Below are 16,907 nucleotides of genomic sequence, written 5' to 3'. Positions count from 1 at the left end.
TGCATTAGAAGCTTAGTGATAAAAAAGAAGTTTTTTTATTCAAAAAGCAAGAAATAAAAAAATAAAAATGAGGATGTATGACGATCAAAAACAAGTTATTTGAGGAAAACCTGCAATACTGAATGATGAAATTAATTTATTGCAAATACATAGAACATAAAAAATTGGTCGGGTCACTTAGACCCATGTTGTGCATCAAAGGGTTAAAGAAACAAGCCTCGACACGCGCTTCGTAAAAGACTTCCTGGATTTATCGGCACGCGCTGCGAAGCCTCGGCACACTCCGTCCCGTCACTAATAATTAATCATCTCCTTGTTTTTCCCTCCTCCCCCCTCAGCTCAGCCTCGTCTACCCCATCATCTTCTGTCTGCTCACCGTCTTCCTGGTGGTGGTGCCGCTCTACAGCGACACCGTCAACTCCCTGATCGGCATCGGCATCGCCCTGTCAGGCGTGCCCGTCTACTTCCTGTGCATCTACACTCCGGCCCACAAGAGGCCTCTGTGGCTACGGAGCCTCATCGGTAAGACACAGATCTGCTGGATCTTTGGTCACTTTTAACCCTCTATGGTGTACATTATGATGCCAGTTTTTCTGTCTTTAAATAGACTAAATAAACATAATCTGAAGATATTTTATAATTCTTCTTTTGGGAAGTTTTTGGGGTTTGTGGTCCGTAGGCAACATTGTACCATAACGGTGTACAAGTGAAAAAAGAAAGTTTTTAAAATTAATTTTAACATAATTTATTTAATAAACATGTGTAAAAGATTCAGTAGCTTCAACAGGGTACAATACATAACATTTTACATTTAAAAACATTATAAAAGGAACTTTTTTTAACTGGTTTCTTGTCTGAATGTTGCCTGTAGGAAACATTGTACCATTGAACCAACGACCCATTGAAATGAATGTCTTCAACAGTCTAAGTGTATGAAACTATCAGAAATTAATCTTTACTCATCTATCAGTAGGAATATATTTTTTCCAGATGGAAAAGGGCCAGGAAATTACGTTTTGAGGGATTTTTTGTGGCGCAAAATGTTTCCTTTGGAAAAGTCTGCAAAATAGTGTTTCAATATGGCCTCCTGGAGGTCATGTGACAAATTAAAGCATTGCTATTGGTTCCCTATACTCTTCCCTCTTTTTTAGAGTATTGCATCACCCAAAAAGATGCATTGTAGAAATTTGAAAGGCCAAAAATGTGCCAACACCGTAGCATAGAGGGTTAAAACATTATTAAAACATAGGGTTATATATATATAATTTCACGTTATAACCTTATAACGTGAAATGATCTCGTTATTTCATGATAATGATATTTTCATGTTATAACATGATATATGGCGTTAGCCCACTAGCCCATATCAATCACATTGCAGTTCAACAAATCAAATAAACGAATGATACACGTCTTAGTTGGTCTCTCTCAACGGCACCAAGTTGGTCTTAGTTTTGCTAGCCCGCTAACGTTAGCATGTTATCGATCACCGGCTAAGCACGCTATGATCATTATAACATTGAAATTATCATTATCTTGAAATAACGTGATAATATCACAAGCGTGTCCAGACGTGTGCATCACTTTTAAGAGTCCTCTGGAAACACTTCTGTTGTGTTGTGGTCTTTGCAGCGTTTTCTAAATGCTGCTCTTGTGTTGTCAGATTGATGAAGATGTTTTCTCAGTTTGCTTGTGTTTTGTGTCTTTGCATGTGTTTTCTTATGTTTCAGCGCTGTGAGCTCTCAGGGACACCGTACAACTCTGAGCTGTTGCTTTTTACCACCAACTTAAACTGAATGTCAGTGTTTACAGCTGAATTCAGGCTGATAACAGAAAAACATGTCTTTCTTCCACCTCTTCCAGCTAAATCCGGCGTGCTGATCCAGAAGGTGTGCTACTCGGTGCTGACTGAGATGGATAAGGACGACTAGACGTTTGGTCTCTCCACGCTGCCGGAGACTGACGGACTGGGAGGCTCCACCTGGACTCACCCCGGCCCGCCGCTGCAGCCACGAGGCGGCTCCACCTGGACCAAACATCTGGGCTGGAGCTGGACGCCGCTCTCTGACCTGTCAATCATCTCCCGGCCATCGTTCATGTTAATGAACGTGTGAATGATGGCGCCCGGGGCTCCACGGCAACATTTCACTCTGGCTGACTGAGACTTCAGAGAGAACTGTTTAATGCACTCCTGAAGAAATCAACTCCTTTATTTTATCACAGAGCTGTACGCGTTAGTAGAGAATTATTTAATTCATATGTCCAGATAAGTATTTTATGTGAAATTACATATTTATGACGGAGTATTAGGGCCATATTTAGAAAGAAAAAAAAATTATCATGAGAGTAAAGTCGTAAATATTTGATTAATTACAAGAATAAAGTCGAAAGTATTTAATTAGTTACGAGAATAAAGTCGTAAATATTTAGTTAATTACGAAATAAAGTTGAAGATATTTAGTTATGAGAATAAAGTTGTAAATATTTAATTAGTTACGAGAATAAAGTCCAAAATATTTAATTACGAGAATAAAGTCCAAAATATTTAATTACGAGAATAACGTCAAATATTTAATTAATACGAGAATAAAGTTGAAAAATGTTTAATTAATTATGAGAATAACATCATTAATATTTAATGAATTAGAGGAGAGTTGTTAAAATGAGAGCCTTGGAGAATTTTGTAGAATTATACATTAAAATACTTTAATCTCGTAATTCACGTTTTTGTTTTCTTCTAAATGTGGCCCTAATACGTCGTACACATTAGATTTAATTGGAAGGCGGCTAATTATTATTATGATAGTACACAGGGGAACTTATTTGAAACTAAAAAGCATTATTATTATTATTAGAAAATCAAGCAGTAAAAGATATTAAAATGTTCCTGCGTTCACTAATGTGGGAAGAAAAGGTTGTTTTTTTACATAAATGTCAGCCACAAGGTCTCGTCAAGGGCTTTTTTTTGTTTGTTTTTTTACAAATTAACTCATTTCTGGCTGTTAAATGTAAAAAAAACTAAGACAGTTGAGCTGCAAACATGTATTTATAATAAAATTACTTGTTGACTACATGAATCCACTCGTTTCTTTATTTCCAGGGGAAAAGTTTACACTGAAATCACAACATTAAAAACACACACACGTGGTCGTTTTGAGGCAGATTTTTCATATTTTAATTACAATAATACATAATGACAACCCCCCCTCTGCAGTCGCTTCCATTCATAAATATTTACATAATTCATCACACTGTTAAACGATCGGCTGGATTTATCAGACGACGTCCTTCCACGGCCTGGCTTTGCCACCAGCTGGGTTTTCTTTTGATGATGCTGCCGTCTGCTTCAGGGGATTGTGGGTAAAAGTCTGCCTCAGTGGACCTGCGGAGAGAAACGAAGGGAAGAAATAAGAATAAAAGGCTTCACAGGAATTAGACAATCATGCTAATGGCTCTCTTTTAAATTATAAACTTGCTTTGGTAGCTAAGCAACCAGGGCCAGATGGCGCCCACCAATCAGAGCAGAGCAATCAACTGAAATCAACTGCTCCTTTGATGCCACTGACAGAGAGCGAAAAACAGCAAAACGTTCTCCTCGAACAGAAAGCATTTTTGGCCAAACCGTAGCTCCTATAAGTGAAAACTTCAGTTTTAGCATCCTGAGTTCTTCCTAAACGTCTACATATGTGTTTTGTGAATAAAAATGAAGAAATTGTCTTTTTAGAGCGATCAGAAGAAACTGGTACCTCTGCTTTCCTCAAGAAATTTCCCCGCCATTTCTACCATGGCGGTCTATAAGGCTGTGGGTGGGGTTGGTGGCTCATCATTGCGTCCTACGCCCAAACTAGAACTCTGACAGCTTTACCACACCAATGTGAGGGAGAAGACACATTTTACTACGTTTCTATCTATAAATTATTTCTGTACAGTCGCATCTGCTGCCTCGAGTGCAGTTTTTAAATTTATTTTTTGACAATTTTTTTTCACCCTCTGTACTCTAGCAATGATGTCATCCACGCTAGCCTCTCCATAGGGTAACATTGGGAGGATTCTTTGCCGTATTATTGCAGAATAATTTAAAAATAAAATTAAAAGTGGAGGAGTAGTTGACCGAAAAAAAACCCACGAAAGAAATGGAAGAATAACATCTAATTAAGCCTGGTGGAGAGGAGATAGTGTGCTCTTTCAAGCACACTCAATTATAAAACACACAGAAATACAAGAGTATTAATTGGAGCAAAAATAGCTTACCGTATCAAACCTTGCTAGCATGAATTACTAAGTTTAATTTCATCCAAAACTTATTTAAACACAAAACACATTTAAATATGATGATTAGTGTGAAAACTAATCTCATGCCTCTTTGGGGGCTAAAACATAAAACACTGAACTCCTTGAAGTTATCTTTACAGTTTATCTCACGTAGTCCTTTAGTCCTTTCAAAATAAAAGCAGCCACTATCAAAACAGGCTTTTGCACAGTACTGTTTATATATTTTATTTTGCACATGTATGCATGTTCTTATACCTACTGGAGTAGGTATAAAAACAGAGATTAAATAGATGCTGAGTTGGCAGGTTACATCCATTATTTATATACAGTCTGTGCTCCAGCCAGCGGTTTCTCAGTGGCTGAAATAAAACCCAACATGGAATAAAAAGTGTCCATGTGAAGCTTATGCTGACCTTTGGCTGCGAGGTCCAGGTGGTTTTTGATTCTTCTCTCTCTCTCTTCCAGCTGGTAGGCCAGGTTAGCGTTTTTCCAGCCTGGAGAACAAACCACAGAAACAACCGTGAATACCTCAACAGTTCAACGTTATTTATCTCGTGTTTTTTAAGTGTCCTGGTAGGGCTGGGCGATATGGACCAAAAGTCATATCCCGACATATTTAGGCTGAATAACGATATATATCCTGATATTTTTTTAATCGCAGAGTGAGAGCAAATGTTCAGTCAAAGTCAAATATGACATGTCACAAGTAGTTTTATTAAAACCGTTTAGTTAAGTGAACGTAAATACTGTATAACAAAAAATATTATTATTATTAATATAAAAAAATAAAAAATAAAGCTCCATAAAGTGCACATTTAAATAAAAAAAATATCTAAAATAAAAATAGCCTATGAAATAAAATAGGCCAGTCTCTTTCTGAAATAAATATATTTACATGAGAAAAGATTAACGAACACTACAAATGAACTAAATATGAGTAAGGGCCGCATTTATATACAAAGAAAGGAAAAAATTTAACTATATTGATATATGCGATATGGTCTAATTCCATATTTATATTTAAAAATATATCGATATATTTTTTATATCGATATATCGCCCAGCCCTCGTTGTATATATAAATTGCTTTTTATTCCAATTTTTTCCAACCATTTTATCACCAAATACAACATGCGTTTTTCTTCTTGTTTACGATTTATGACATAACTGTTATTCTGCACAAAATACCTTTTTGAGTAGGTTTACCTATAAAAAAATTATGAGATAAAAAGTCATTATGTGATCAAAAAGTCATTATGACATAATTATAATTATGAGATAAAAAGTCGCAATTATGAGATGCAAAAGTCATGATTGTCAGATTTTTAAAAATGAAATTATCAGATAAAGTCATACGAGATAAGAAAAGTCAAAATTATGAGATTGCACTATTGTGTGATAAAGAGTCACTATTGTGAGATAAAAAAGTCACTATTGTGAGATAAAAAAGTCACTATTGTGAGATAAAAAAGTCACTATTGTGAGATTTAAAAAGTCACTATTGTGAGATAAAAAAGTCACTATTGTGAGATAAAAAAGTCACTATTGTGAGATAAAAAAGTCACTATTGTGAGATAAAAAAGTCACGATTGTGAAATAAAAAAGTCACGATTGTGAGATAAAAAAGTCACTATTCACGACTGTGATAAAAAGTCACAATTGTGAGATAAAAGTCACCATTGTGAGATAAAAGTCACCATTGTGAGATAAAAAAGTCACTACCGTGAGATAAAAAAGTCACTACCGTGAGATAAAAAAGTCACTACCGTGAGATAAAAGAGTCACTATCGTGAGATAAAAAAGTCACTATCGTGAGATTAAAAAATCACTATTGTGAGATAAAAGAGTCACTATCGTGAGATAAAAAAGTCACTATCGTGAGATTAAAAAATCACTATTGTGAGATAAAAAGTCACTATTGTGAGATAAAAAAGTCACGATTGTGAGATAAAAAAGTCACTATTGTGAGATAAAAGTCTCTATTGTGAGATAAAAAGTCACTATCGTGAGATAAAAAAATCACTATTGTGAGATTAAAAAGTCACTATTGTGAGATTAAAAAGTCACTATTGTGAGATAAAAAATCACTATTGTGAGATTAAAAAGTCAGTATTGTGAGATAAAAAGTCAGTATTGTGAGATAACAAAGTCACTATTGTGTGATTACAAAGTCACTATTATGAGATGAAAAAGTCACTATTATGAGGTAAAAAAGTTGAAATTATGAGATAAAAAAGTTGAAATTATGAGATAAAAAAAGTCATGATTAGTAGATAAAAAAAACTAAGTTATGTCCTTGTCCTATTCTTATTTTAGTTATTTCTTTCTCATTTCTTTCTCTCGTATTTTATTCCATTGAATCCTGTTTATTGTATTCAAACACCAGACTGCTATGACAACCTGCCCCCCCCGGGGGATGAATAAACTCATCTATCCATCTATCCATCCATCTCTCTAGTGGATGTGAGTGGAGACACGGACCCTTCTTCATGTTCTGGATCAGGCCTTCGTTCTTCGGCAAGGCGTCCGTGGGGTGTTTGATCCTCTCGGGGATCCTGAGGCGCTCTCGGACCAGCGGGTGTCTGAGCAGCGCCACTTGGGCCAGAGAGAAGGAGTTGGAGGTGAGCCAGTAGGTGAAGACGGCCTGTGGAGAGAGGGACAATAATAAATAAATGTCCCCTTCAGAGGAGACCAGAGGAGCTGAGAGACTGAGGACTGACCGTGGGGAAGTTGATGGTTAAGGGGAGGATGATGAAGGGCATGATCCTGAACACCGTCTTCATGGCTCGCAGGTTGGGGTTGTCCACGCCAGACTCTGCTCCCAGCTACCACACACACAACGGGACACTTATCACAAACTGTCCAATAGGAGTCCTGCTATATTCTCATCATTGTTTTTATTTGGTTATTACAGCTGGCTTTGAAAGAGCAACAAAAGGTTTGATTTTTAGTCTTTTTACAGTTAATATGAGCCCTTTTTTATTTATTTTAACGCAGTACCGGTCAAAAGTTTGAACATACCTTCTCATTCAGAGTTTTTTTCTTTATTTTTATTATTTTCAACATTTTAGATTAATAGCAAAGACATCAAAACTATGAAAGAACACATACGGAATTAAAAAATAAGTATTTTATGTGAAATTACATAATATTTACTACAGAGGGCCACATTAAGAAAATAAATAAATAATAATTATCAGATTAAAGTCATAAATATTTAATTAATTAATAGAATTGAGTTGAAAATATTTAATTAATTATGAGACTAACGTAGAAAATATTTAATTAATTAATAGAATAAAGTCGAAAATATTTACTTAATTATTCTTGATAATAATTTTGGTTATTACCAAGAAAACAATGGAAAATGTCTAGATATCAGCTCTTAAATTAAATTCTTATCAGCTATTTTAGTTATTATTATTATTATTATTATTATTATTATAATATTTGTCCAAACAAATGTACCTTCAGTTGTACCAGCCATTAAAATGATGGTCATAAGGGTCTAATATTTGTTTCCATGACTGTCTGTATGTTTTTTGGGGGGGATGAGCTGTCTGACCTCCAGGATGAGCAGCATGGTCCCAGTAGCGGCCAGCGGCAGGATATAAAAGGGATCTGCTGCCGTCAGGTCTGTGAACCACAGCAGACCTCCCGTCTGCAGGCTGGGCACCGGCAGCTCCGCCATCTTCCTCAGCGCCATGAAGAAGGAGATGAAGATCGGCGCCTGCAGAAAACATCAGCAAAAGTCTGCTGCATTCAAGATTTTTCTTAGTCAATTCACATAATAAACAAGGCAAAGTTCTCTGTATCCAGCATCAGATTTGTTTCATCTCGCTGATTTTATTTCATTCAGTTTTGGTGTCACAAAGGTCGCTTCAGTGGTCAAAATAATAGGAAATCAAGTCTAAAAGTCTAAAAATATTTAATTAGTTGAAAATACTTAATTAATTACGAGAATAAAGTTGAAAAATATTTAATTACAAAAATAAAGTCGAAAATATAAAATTAATTACAAGAATAAAGTTGAAAATATTTAATTACAAAATAAAGTTGAAAATATTAAATTAATTAGGAGAATAAAGTCAAAATATATTTAATTATTACAAGAATAAAGTTGAAAATATTTCATTACACTGGCCCCTCCTTGGCCCCCAGGGTAAAACTGGTCTAGAACCACCACTGCTTTAAAAACAACCACAGCTGCAACAAAGTGCTGTACATAAACAAGCAAACAAGAACCATAAAATAAATTAAACAGGAAATAAACTTTTTCTATTCAGGCAACCATAGTATATGAAACTATTTAGATCTGACAATTTACAAGAAGGTCCTCATCCAGTTTGTAACCTTTACTTATTTATTTCAAAGTCCAGGGAGTAAAGAGAGAAACGGACCTGCACCAGAGGAACCAGGAAGCCGCGGAGAGGATTCACATCGTTCTTCTTCTGGAACAAGTTCAGGTCGGAGTAGGCTTTGGCAACTGCAACACACAGCTCAGGGTGAGTGGATTCATTAAAAACAACAAATACATTACATTACATGTCATTTAGCAGACACTTTTGTCCAAAGCGACTTACAATAAGTGCATTCAACCTGATGGTACTAGACATAGACCATAGGAATCAAGTAAGTACATAACTTCAAGAGCTAACTGTCATTGCTAAAGGAGTGCTATATGTTACAGAAGAAAAGAAGAAGAGCTTTTTTTTTTTTTTTTTAATATATATGTTCAATAACCATGACTTAACCGAGGTATTGTTGGAAGAGATAGGTGTTCAGCCTGCGGCGGAAGATGTCCAGGCTGTCTGAGGTCCTGATGTCGGTGGGGAGCTCGTTCCACCATTTGGGAGCCAGGACAGAGAAAAGTCTGGAAGTGGTTTTGAGGCGAGTTGACCCACGCCGGGTGGGAGTCGCCAGCTGTTTGGCTGATGCAGAGCGTAGAGGACGGGCAGGGGTGTAGAGTTTGACAAGGTCCTGGATGTAAGTAGGACCTGAACCGTTAGCAGCAGAGTACGCCAGAACTAGAGTCTTGAAGCGTATCCGCCACAGGTAGCCAGTGGAGGGAGCAGAGGAGGGGTGTTGTGTGTGAAAATTGACAACAAATTGATGTGTGAAGATTGAAGACCAATCGAGCAGCTGCATTCTGGATGATTTGTAGAGGTCGGATGGCTTTGGCAGGCAGACCTGCCATGAGGGAGTTGCAGTAGTCCAGGCGTGAGATGACCAGTGCCTGGACCAGGACCTGAGCTGCCTTCTGGGTGAGAAACGGGCGGATTCTCCTGATGTTATGCAGCAAGAATCTGCAAGATCTGGTAGTGGCGGTGATGTTTGTGGAGAGGGACAGTTGGTTGTCAAGAGTTACGCCAAGGTTTTTGGCGGTTTCTGTAGAGACAACCACTGTGTTCTGGACAGTGGTGTGGAGGTCAGTGGTGGGAGAGCCCTTCCCTGGGAGGTAAAGTAGCTCAGTCTTTCCCAGGTTGAGTTTGAGGTGGTGCGAGGACATCCACTGGGAGATGTCGGCCAGACATGCAGAGATACGTGCTGCTGCCTGTGTTTCAGACTGGGGAAATTAGAAGATTAGCTGGGTGTCGTCGGCATAGCTATGATAGGAGAAGCCATGCGAGTGGATGAGGGAGCCAAGGGAGTTGGTGTATATCGAGAAGAGGAGCGGACCAAGGACAGAGCCTTGAGGGACCCCGGTGGTGAGTAGACAGGGTTCTGAAACAGAACCCCTCCAAGTTACACGGAAGGTGCGGTCCTTGAGATAGGATTTGAGCAGAGACAGGGCAGAGCCAGATACTCCAAGGTGGTGAAGGGTGGAGATGAGGATCTGGTGATCCACAGTGTCAAAAGCTGCAGAAAGGTCCAGTAGAACCACCACAGATGAGAGAGAGGCCGCCTTCGCCTTGTGAAGCTGTTCAGTCGCAGCGAGAAGGGCAGTCTCTGTTGAGTGGCCCTTCTTGAAACCAGACTGGTGAGGGTCAAGGAGGTTGTGCCTATGCAGGTAGCAGGATAGTTGATTGAAGATAGCCCGTTCCAGAGTTTTGGAGAGGAACGGCAGGAGAGAGACGGGTCTGTAGTTGTCCACTAAGGATGGGTCGAGGGTGGATTTCTTTAGGAGAGGATTCACCCTTGCTTCCTTCAGAGAGTTAGGAAAGCAGCCAGTAGTCAAGGAAGTGTTGATAAGATGGGAGAGGAACGTGAGGAGATCCGGAGCAATAGACTGAAACAGGTGGGAGGGAATAGGATCCAGCTGACACGTGGTAGGACGGGCAGAGGTTACAAGGCTGAGCACTTGAGGAGGAGACAGTGGAGTGAATGCTGAGAGGGAGGGAGACGCTGATGGGGAGGGAGGAGAGGCAGGTTGTAAGACTGGATGGGTAAATGACGAGCGTATGTCCTCAATCTTTTTCAGGAAATGGTTGACAAAGTGGGTCGGTAGGAGGGAGGAGGAAGGAGGGGGGGTTGGAGGGACAAGGAGGTTTGTAAAGATGGAGTAGAGCTTCTTGGGGTTGGAGAATGAGGATTGGATCCTGGTCTGATAGAAAGAGGTTTTTTCAGCTGAGATCAAAGATGAGAAGGCAGCAAGAAGAGATTGGTAGTTGCGTAGGTCCTCAGGGTGTTTAGTTTTCTGCCACTTCCGTTCTGCTGCCCGTAGGGGAGCTCTGGTGGCTCCACAGAGTCCGACAGCCAAGGGGCAGGGGAGGACTTGCGTACTTTCCGAGGAGTGAGAGGACAGAGTGAGTCAAGAGAGGAGGAGATGGTGGCAAGGAGAGTGTCGGTTGCAGAGTTGGGCTGCAGAAGTGAGAATGAGTCTGATGAAGGGAGGGATGAGAGAACAGTTGAGGCCAGAGCAGGAGGAGAGAGAGAGCGAATGTTGCGGCGGACCAGTGCGGTATCTGTCGGTGAGGGCAGACAGTCCGATCAGGAGAGTGGGAGGGAGAAGTTGATAAAGTAGTGGTCAGAGACATGAAGTGGGGTTACAGAGAGATTGGTAGTCGAGCAACTCCTGGTGAAAATGAGATCGAGGAGGTTGCCAGCTTTGTGAGTAGGAGGTGATGGAGTGAGCAGAAGAGCGAAGGAGGAGAGTAGAAGTAGTAAGTCTGCTGACTTCTCGAGCTGGATGTTGAAGTCCCAGAGAAGGACAAGTGGTGGACCATCTTCAGGGAAGTTTGACAGTAGGACGTCCATCTCCTCCAGAAATTCTCCAAGGGGACCGGTAGAGAGTGGGCGGTAGAGAACAACAATGGTTATTGGTGAGGGAGAGGTTATGGAGACAGCGTGGAATTCAAAGAACCGTGGAGAGAACTGTGGCAGTGGATGGAGGGAGAACTTCCAGTCACGGTTGATAAGAAGACCTGTTCCTCCACCCCTACCAGTGGGTCTAGGGGTGTGATAGAAGGAGAAGGCAGCAGAAAGAGCTGCAGGAGTGGAGGAGTTGGTTGGTGTTAACCACGTCTCAGTGAGGGCAAGGAAGTCCAGTGAATGCTGAGCAGCAAAGCCAGAGATGAACTCAGACTTACGGCATGCAGACTGGCAGTTCCTTAGTCCACCCTTGACGAGGCGCTGAGTGTGCTTGGAGCGAGCGGGCTGCACAAGGTTGTGATAAGTGCGATAGGTTGTGCGAGGTCTGAAGAATCTACGAGTTGAAACTCGAACCAGGATTGAGTACGTTGTCATGGTAAGGGCAGGAGGTACAAAGATGGTACAAGGGGCAAAGCCACCAGCAGCCCCGTTGGGGGAAAATTTTTCAGGTAAAATAGCTAGGCAGTGGGGGGCTGAAAACTGAACTTAACTTTAAACTAAACCAAACAAATAAAGCATAAAGCCTCAGCAAGCAGAGTAGCAATCTTAAGCAAAAAACAATAAGCACCTTAAAGCAAAAACTACTACCAGAAACCAGGAGCCAGGTTAGATCCACAAGATTAAATGCACAAATACACACCAGGGGTAGGCGGTATGGCCCTAAAAGAATATCACGATATTTCAGGCTAAGTTTGCGAAAACATTATTCTTGATGATATTACAAAATACTGAGAATATAGTATAGTATTATAATGGTTAGTTGCAGCCCTAACATAGAAAATATGCTTTTTTTAAGTCTGTGTAAATAAATAAAAATCTAAAATGTAGTAGGAAGTGCAAATCTCAACAGTTGGCAAATACAAATTTTTTTACTCTTGACTCTTGAGTATGAGCAAATAATAAAACTAACCATTTAGGGGTTTCGGGGGCAAATTTTAATGATTAATTTTGTTAAGGAGAATAAAGGGTTCTTGTATGTTTTATTTAAGGCATCTTATTTTGACAGTCTTCTTGTAAATTCTGTGGTGGATTCTGATAACACACTGTGCTCTTATTTTGAAAGCTGCATGTGTTTAGCGACAGAGAGTAAGTCGCTTCTTGTGATTTAAAACAACTTTAATTGTTAGCTAATGTTAGCTTGTGGCTAACCAATGGCATAATGCAGCAGTGTGTTTGGAGGGCAGCTCGGTGTATTCAGTTGTGTAACCTTACGCCACGACATCAAGAAGTAGGAATGTTGCCAATATTATGATATGCATTTTTTTAACCATAAAAAAAATATACCGATATTATCATGAACGATACGATATGGCACACCCCTAATACACACACGTAGAAATCTACAAATATGACTGAAACGATAAATGCCAAGAGGAAATGTTACATTCAAATTTGTTTCCGCTCTGTTTGGCCTCGTTGACCCTGGTGGTGAGTTTGGTGATCTCGGGCATGAAGTTGTTGAGCTTGGCTGCTTCCCTCTGACCCTTCACGATGACCGGGAACACCGCCAGGCGAGCCAGCACCGTCCCTACGGGACAGAGAGGACCGGTTACAACAGGGACGGAGACAACAGAAAGAGAAGGAGCAGACGATGGAGATTAATAAGAAGCAGGGAGGGGAAAAAGAAGATAAGTAATAATAAGAAGTAGGAGAAGACAAAGAAGAAGAGGAAATTAAAGAAGAAAAATAACAAGATACAAAGAAGCAGCAGAGGAACAAAGAAGAAGAAGACACAGAAGAAAAAGCTGAAGTAGAAGATGAAGATAAATAAAATATAATATGAGAATAAAAACTAAAGATGAAGGTGAGTAGGAGGTGTTGCTGACCGACTATGATGGCGCCCCACCAGGGCAGCCCCAGGTCCATGTGGAGGAGCTCCAGCAGGCTCTGGATCAGGCCCACTGGTGTGGGAGCAGCCAGTCCCAGCTCTGACAGGCTGCTCTCTGTGGCTGCAGCCTGCAGGACCCCCGCTGCCGTCGGGGCCGCGTCCCCCACCGCCTCAGAGAGCTGCTGCAGGTCCAGGACCACCGCCGCAGGAGGAGACACGTCCAGGACCACCGCCGCAGGAGGCGACAAGTCCAGGACTGGTGCTGCCGTGGAAACCGCTTCTACTGGGATCTAAAATACCAGAGGAGATAGAACCACATCGTTCTAGAGCAGAGGCGGGCAATTAATGTTCCCAAGGGGCCACATGACCAACGGGTGTGGGGCCGGACCAAAACTCTGGACTAAATTCTGCTCAATATCAATTTAATCACTTCATAAAATACAGTAAATTATCTGGTTTTGAGCTGCTACTGATAAGAATATATGTTAGAATAGGACTGTTAATGTGGAAATAAATCAAATATAGCAGTAAAAAGTAGTAAATACTCCAATCACTATATCACTTTAACATTTATTTTAACACAAGTGTCAAATGTCTTGTAGTAAGCTTCCTAGTGGCGTTTTTGTATTTTATTGCTCGTTTTTCATGTTTGTAAATTTTCTATGTGTTTTACAATGTTGTGATTCTTTTATTTTGAAAGGTAGTGACAGGAAATAACAGGTGGAACGGTAAAATGAGTGCGTCGTAATTCATATAAAGTTGATATAAAGTATGAAAAAGGCTTCTATAGTAGCGGCTGACAGGAACAAGGTTTGTTAAAGTTAATTATCTTCTGTCATATATATATATATATATATACATATACACATATGATTCACAAGGTGACCAAGGAATGTCTTATTTTTATTTTCATGGAGCTACGATTTTAAATAAATCTTGTGAACTATCAGTTAAAAGGGCCAGGAATGCTACTAAACATACATTCAAACCACAAAAACAATATAGAGCATGTATGTTATGCAATAAACCAGTAATTTATTAACTTTATGTAAAAAGATATACGTGTTTTTAACAAGGTACCGAGGTAACTCAGTGTGTTTTGTGGAACGTGTTTCTTTGCAGATGAGTATGCATGCAGGCAGATATACGTAAATCGCCTTCAAAATAAAAGCACTGCGGTTGTATTGATTTCTAATCTCTGGGTAACCTCATGCGCCCAATGCCCAGGTGTGGTTCAGATGGAGACTAAGATAAGAGGTGGAGGCTCAGATACCTGTTCAGTGATGGGCTGTGTGGTGATGGAGGTCAGCTCAGCAGGCGGAGACACGACGGAGGAGGAGGACTCCAACACTGGAGTTGCCATGGTGACATCCTCCGCTGGGATCTGGTGATATAAACACAATAAATAACATAACATAAGTACAGGTGGAACAGCTGGTCACTTTGATATTTTACAAGCTTACAACATATTAGTAAAAAGCTCTAAATTAATATGATTTAATATATATATATACACATTTATTATTTTATTTACATTTAGTCTTTTAACAGACGCCGTTATCCAAAGCGACTAACAGAAAAAAAATGGAAACAATCAAGGTATTAGGTTTATATATACCCACAGCTAATATAATAGTTCATAATTATATATATAGTTTTTTTTAAAGATTTATTTAAAATTAAGAATTAATTATATATATATATATATATATATATATATACATACATACATATAATTAATTAATTAAGGTTATATATCTGAATACACATTTAACTGACATGGTAAAAGAAGTAGCAGGAGACTAGTTTGATGTTGTCGAGGCAGTTTTCAGCAGTGGGACGGATCACCTGAATGCCAACTCACCTGTGAGCTGTTGTGTCTGAGTGCCACTGCGTTCACCCACAGGATCTTGGCGTGCTGTCGGCGGCCCAGCAGAGCTCTGGCGGCGGGACTGCGACACTCCAGCACCGTGTGCAGACTGGACTTCTGGAGCAACCGCTGCTTGTGGAGCAGAGAGACAGAGAGTCAGAGTAAACCACCACCTGATGACACGTATGGAGGCTGCTGCTGTGTCTCTGCAGGTTTTGTACTGTGGTTCACAGCAAATCAGAGCATTTTATTTTAAACTTTAAGAACACAGTCAACACTGTCAGAATTAGCACAGGTTCAGTCTGATGCAGGCGGCAACCTCCTGGTCTGAGCAGGGAGAGTACTGAGTAAAATGTTAAAGGAGCCCTGAAACCGTGCTGAACCAGCTTGTTGGGGGTCAGAGGGTAAACTCAGTAGATCCTGTTTATTCTGTGACCTCTGGTGGTTTTACAGTAGACAGCAGCTGGTTCACACTAATCAACAGTTTAACTCAACCACACCTCAACTAACAGCAGGTAACAGCCCCAGACAGGCTCGTTATTTTAGATGTTTGAGATGTTTTTAGCAGAGAGGCTGTCAAAGTCACACAGGAGGCTAACCGGCTAGCGAGTTAGCCGCGGAGAGTCGCAGTTTGTGTCTTTGTTTCGGAAGCAGAGGACAGAAACTTAACGTGGGACTGTAAAGAAGACTTACGTGGCTCCAAATGTCTGAAAGGATCTGGCTGCCTCTGCTCTGTTTCCCAGTCTGCTTCAGGAAACATCGTGCTAAGCTACCTGGAGTCACTCCGCTCCTGAACGCAGCCATGCTGGAGGAAAAGAACCTGCTACGGGGAGCGACGAGAGTCAATTTGCCGGGCGGTTTGCAACGCGCTTCGCCTTTTTTTGTGTGTTTGTGTGTTTAAACTATGGAAGCCCGTTTCCGACAGTTATAAAAAATATAATGTGAAAACTTGGCTTTGTTGAGAATTTATTTTTGCCCATATTAAAAGTCATAATTCTGAGATTTAAAAAAAAAGTCGAAATTATTAGATAAAAAGTCTTAGTTATGAGAAAAAAAGTCATAATGATGATATAAAAAGTTATTATTATGGGATAAAACGTCATAATGATGAGATCAAAAAAGTCAAAATTATGAGATAAAAGGTCAAAAATATTTGATTAAAAAGAAGTTTGGACCAGATGGGACAAAGAAAGGAGAAGTTATAACGATCTCTTGTTTTGTGGCGAGTAAAGATTTATACAACTTTTGATCCCCAAAGGCCTTGTGATGGTACTGACCAAGTTTGAGAGGATTGGATGAATTCTGTAGGAGGAATTTGTTAAAGTATGCAACCTGGAAATGGCCAAAAACAGCAGGAAACGCCATTTTCGATCCAAGATGGCCGACTTCCTGTACGTTTAAGGTATGGGCTCTTGAGACTTTTTGGTGCGTCTTGCCATGATATATGTATGTACCAAATTTCGTGTCTTTACAACATTCCCGTGCAAGGGGCTTAATTTTCTTGACTTTCCAGGGGGCGCTGTTGAGTCATTTTGCCACGCCCATTCCCGGGACCACTAGAATACGTAAATTTCAGTGGAGATTTATGTATATTCCAAAAATGAGGAGTTTTTGAATATGATAAAG

The 16,907-nt window shown here is 40.0% G+C and overlaps 3 protein-coding genes across 4 annotated transcripts in view; 2 read left to right on the top strand and 1 right to left on the bottom strand.

Annotated features, from left to right (window-relative positions):
• The window catches only part of slc7a7 (solute carrier family 7 member 7), a 24,986-nt gene extending 21,915 nt beyond the window's left edge, over positions 1–3,071 (top strand). Inside the window, exons 9-10 of the mRNA XM_059354731.1 lie at positions 339–522; positions 1,864–3,071. Of these exons, the coding sequence (XP_059210714.1) occupies positions 339–522; positions 1,864–1,931 (252 nt within the window). The 3' untranslated portion in view covers positions 1,932–3,071. The remainder of the gene's footprint in view (positions 1–338; positions 523–1,863) is intronic.
• LOC131989470 (uncharacterized) overlaps positions 1–16,907 on the top strand; it is a 299,290-nt gene that overhangs the window by 40,365 nt on the left and 242,018 nt on the right. The gene's annotated exons all lie outside the window — the stretch shown is intronic.
• On the bottom strand, positions 3,149–16,134 carry oxa1l (OXA1L mitochondrial inner membrane protein). Of its 2 annotated transcripts, XM_059354728.1 has the most exons (12): positions 15,975–16,134; positions 15,276–15,410; positions 14,685–14,795; positions 13,669–13,701; positions 13,410–13,638; positions 12,968–13,111; positions 8,673–8,758; positions 7,838–8,002; positions 6,993–7,097; positions 6,754–6,916; positions 4,686–4,766; positions 3,149–3,382 (listed from the first exon to the last, which is right to left on the bottom strand). In XM_059354728.1, exons 1-12 carry the CDS (start codon positions 16,083–16,085, stop codon positions 3,276–3,278), a joined length of 1,470 nt encoding a protein of 489 aa, XP_059210711.1. In that variant the 5' UTR covers positions 16,086–16,134; the 3' UTR covers positions 3,149–3,275. The 2 variants fall into 2 exon arrangements, with proteins under 2 accessions (XP_059210711.1, XP_059210710.1); XM_059354727.1 differs by having other exon boundaries at positions 13,410–13,701.

This window comes from Centropristis striata, chromosome 17, assembly GCF_030273125.1.
Source record: "Centropristis striata isolate RG_2023a ecotype Rhode Island chromosome 17, C.striata_1.0, whole genome shotgun sequence".
NCBI lineage: Eukaryota > Metazoa > Chordata > Actinopteri > Perciformes > Serranidae > Centropristis > Centropristis striata.
The sequence above is the reverse complement of the archived record's forward strand: the minus strand, read 5'-3'. Positions and strand labels throughout refer to the sequence as shown.

What these genes read in the sequence shown, in the direction of transcription:
- oxa1l (XM_059354727.1), bottom strand. Translation starts at nt 16,085, where the DNA reads ATGGCTGCGTTCAGGAGCGGAGTGACTCCAGGTAGCTTAGCACGATGT. An exon ending in TCAGACACAACAGCTCACAG is followed by an intron (nt 14,796 to 15,275) that starts GTGAGTTGGCAT and finishes TTATATCACCAG; the next exon opens with ATCCCAGCGGAGGATGTCAC. An exon ending in CACAGCCCATCACTGAACAG is followed by an intron (nt 13,702 to 14,684) that starts GTATCTGAGCCT and finishes CTGGTATTTTAG; the next exon opens with ATCCCAGTAGAAGCGGTTTC.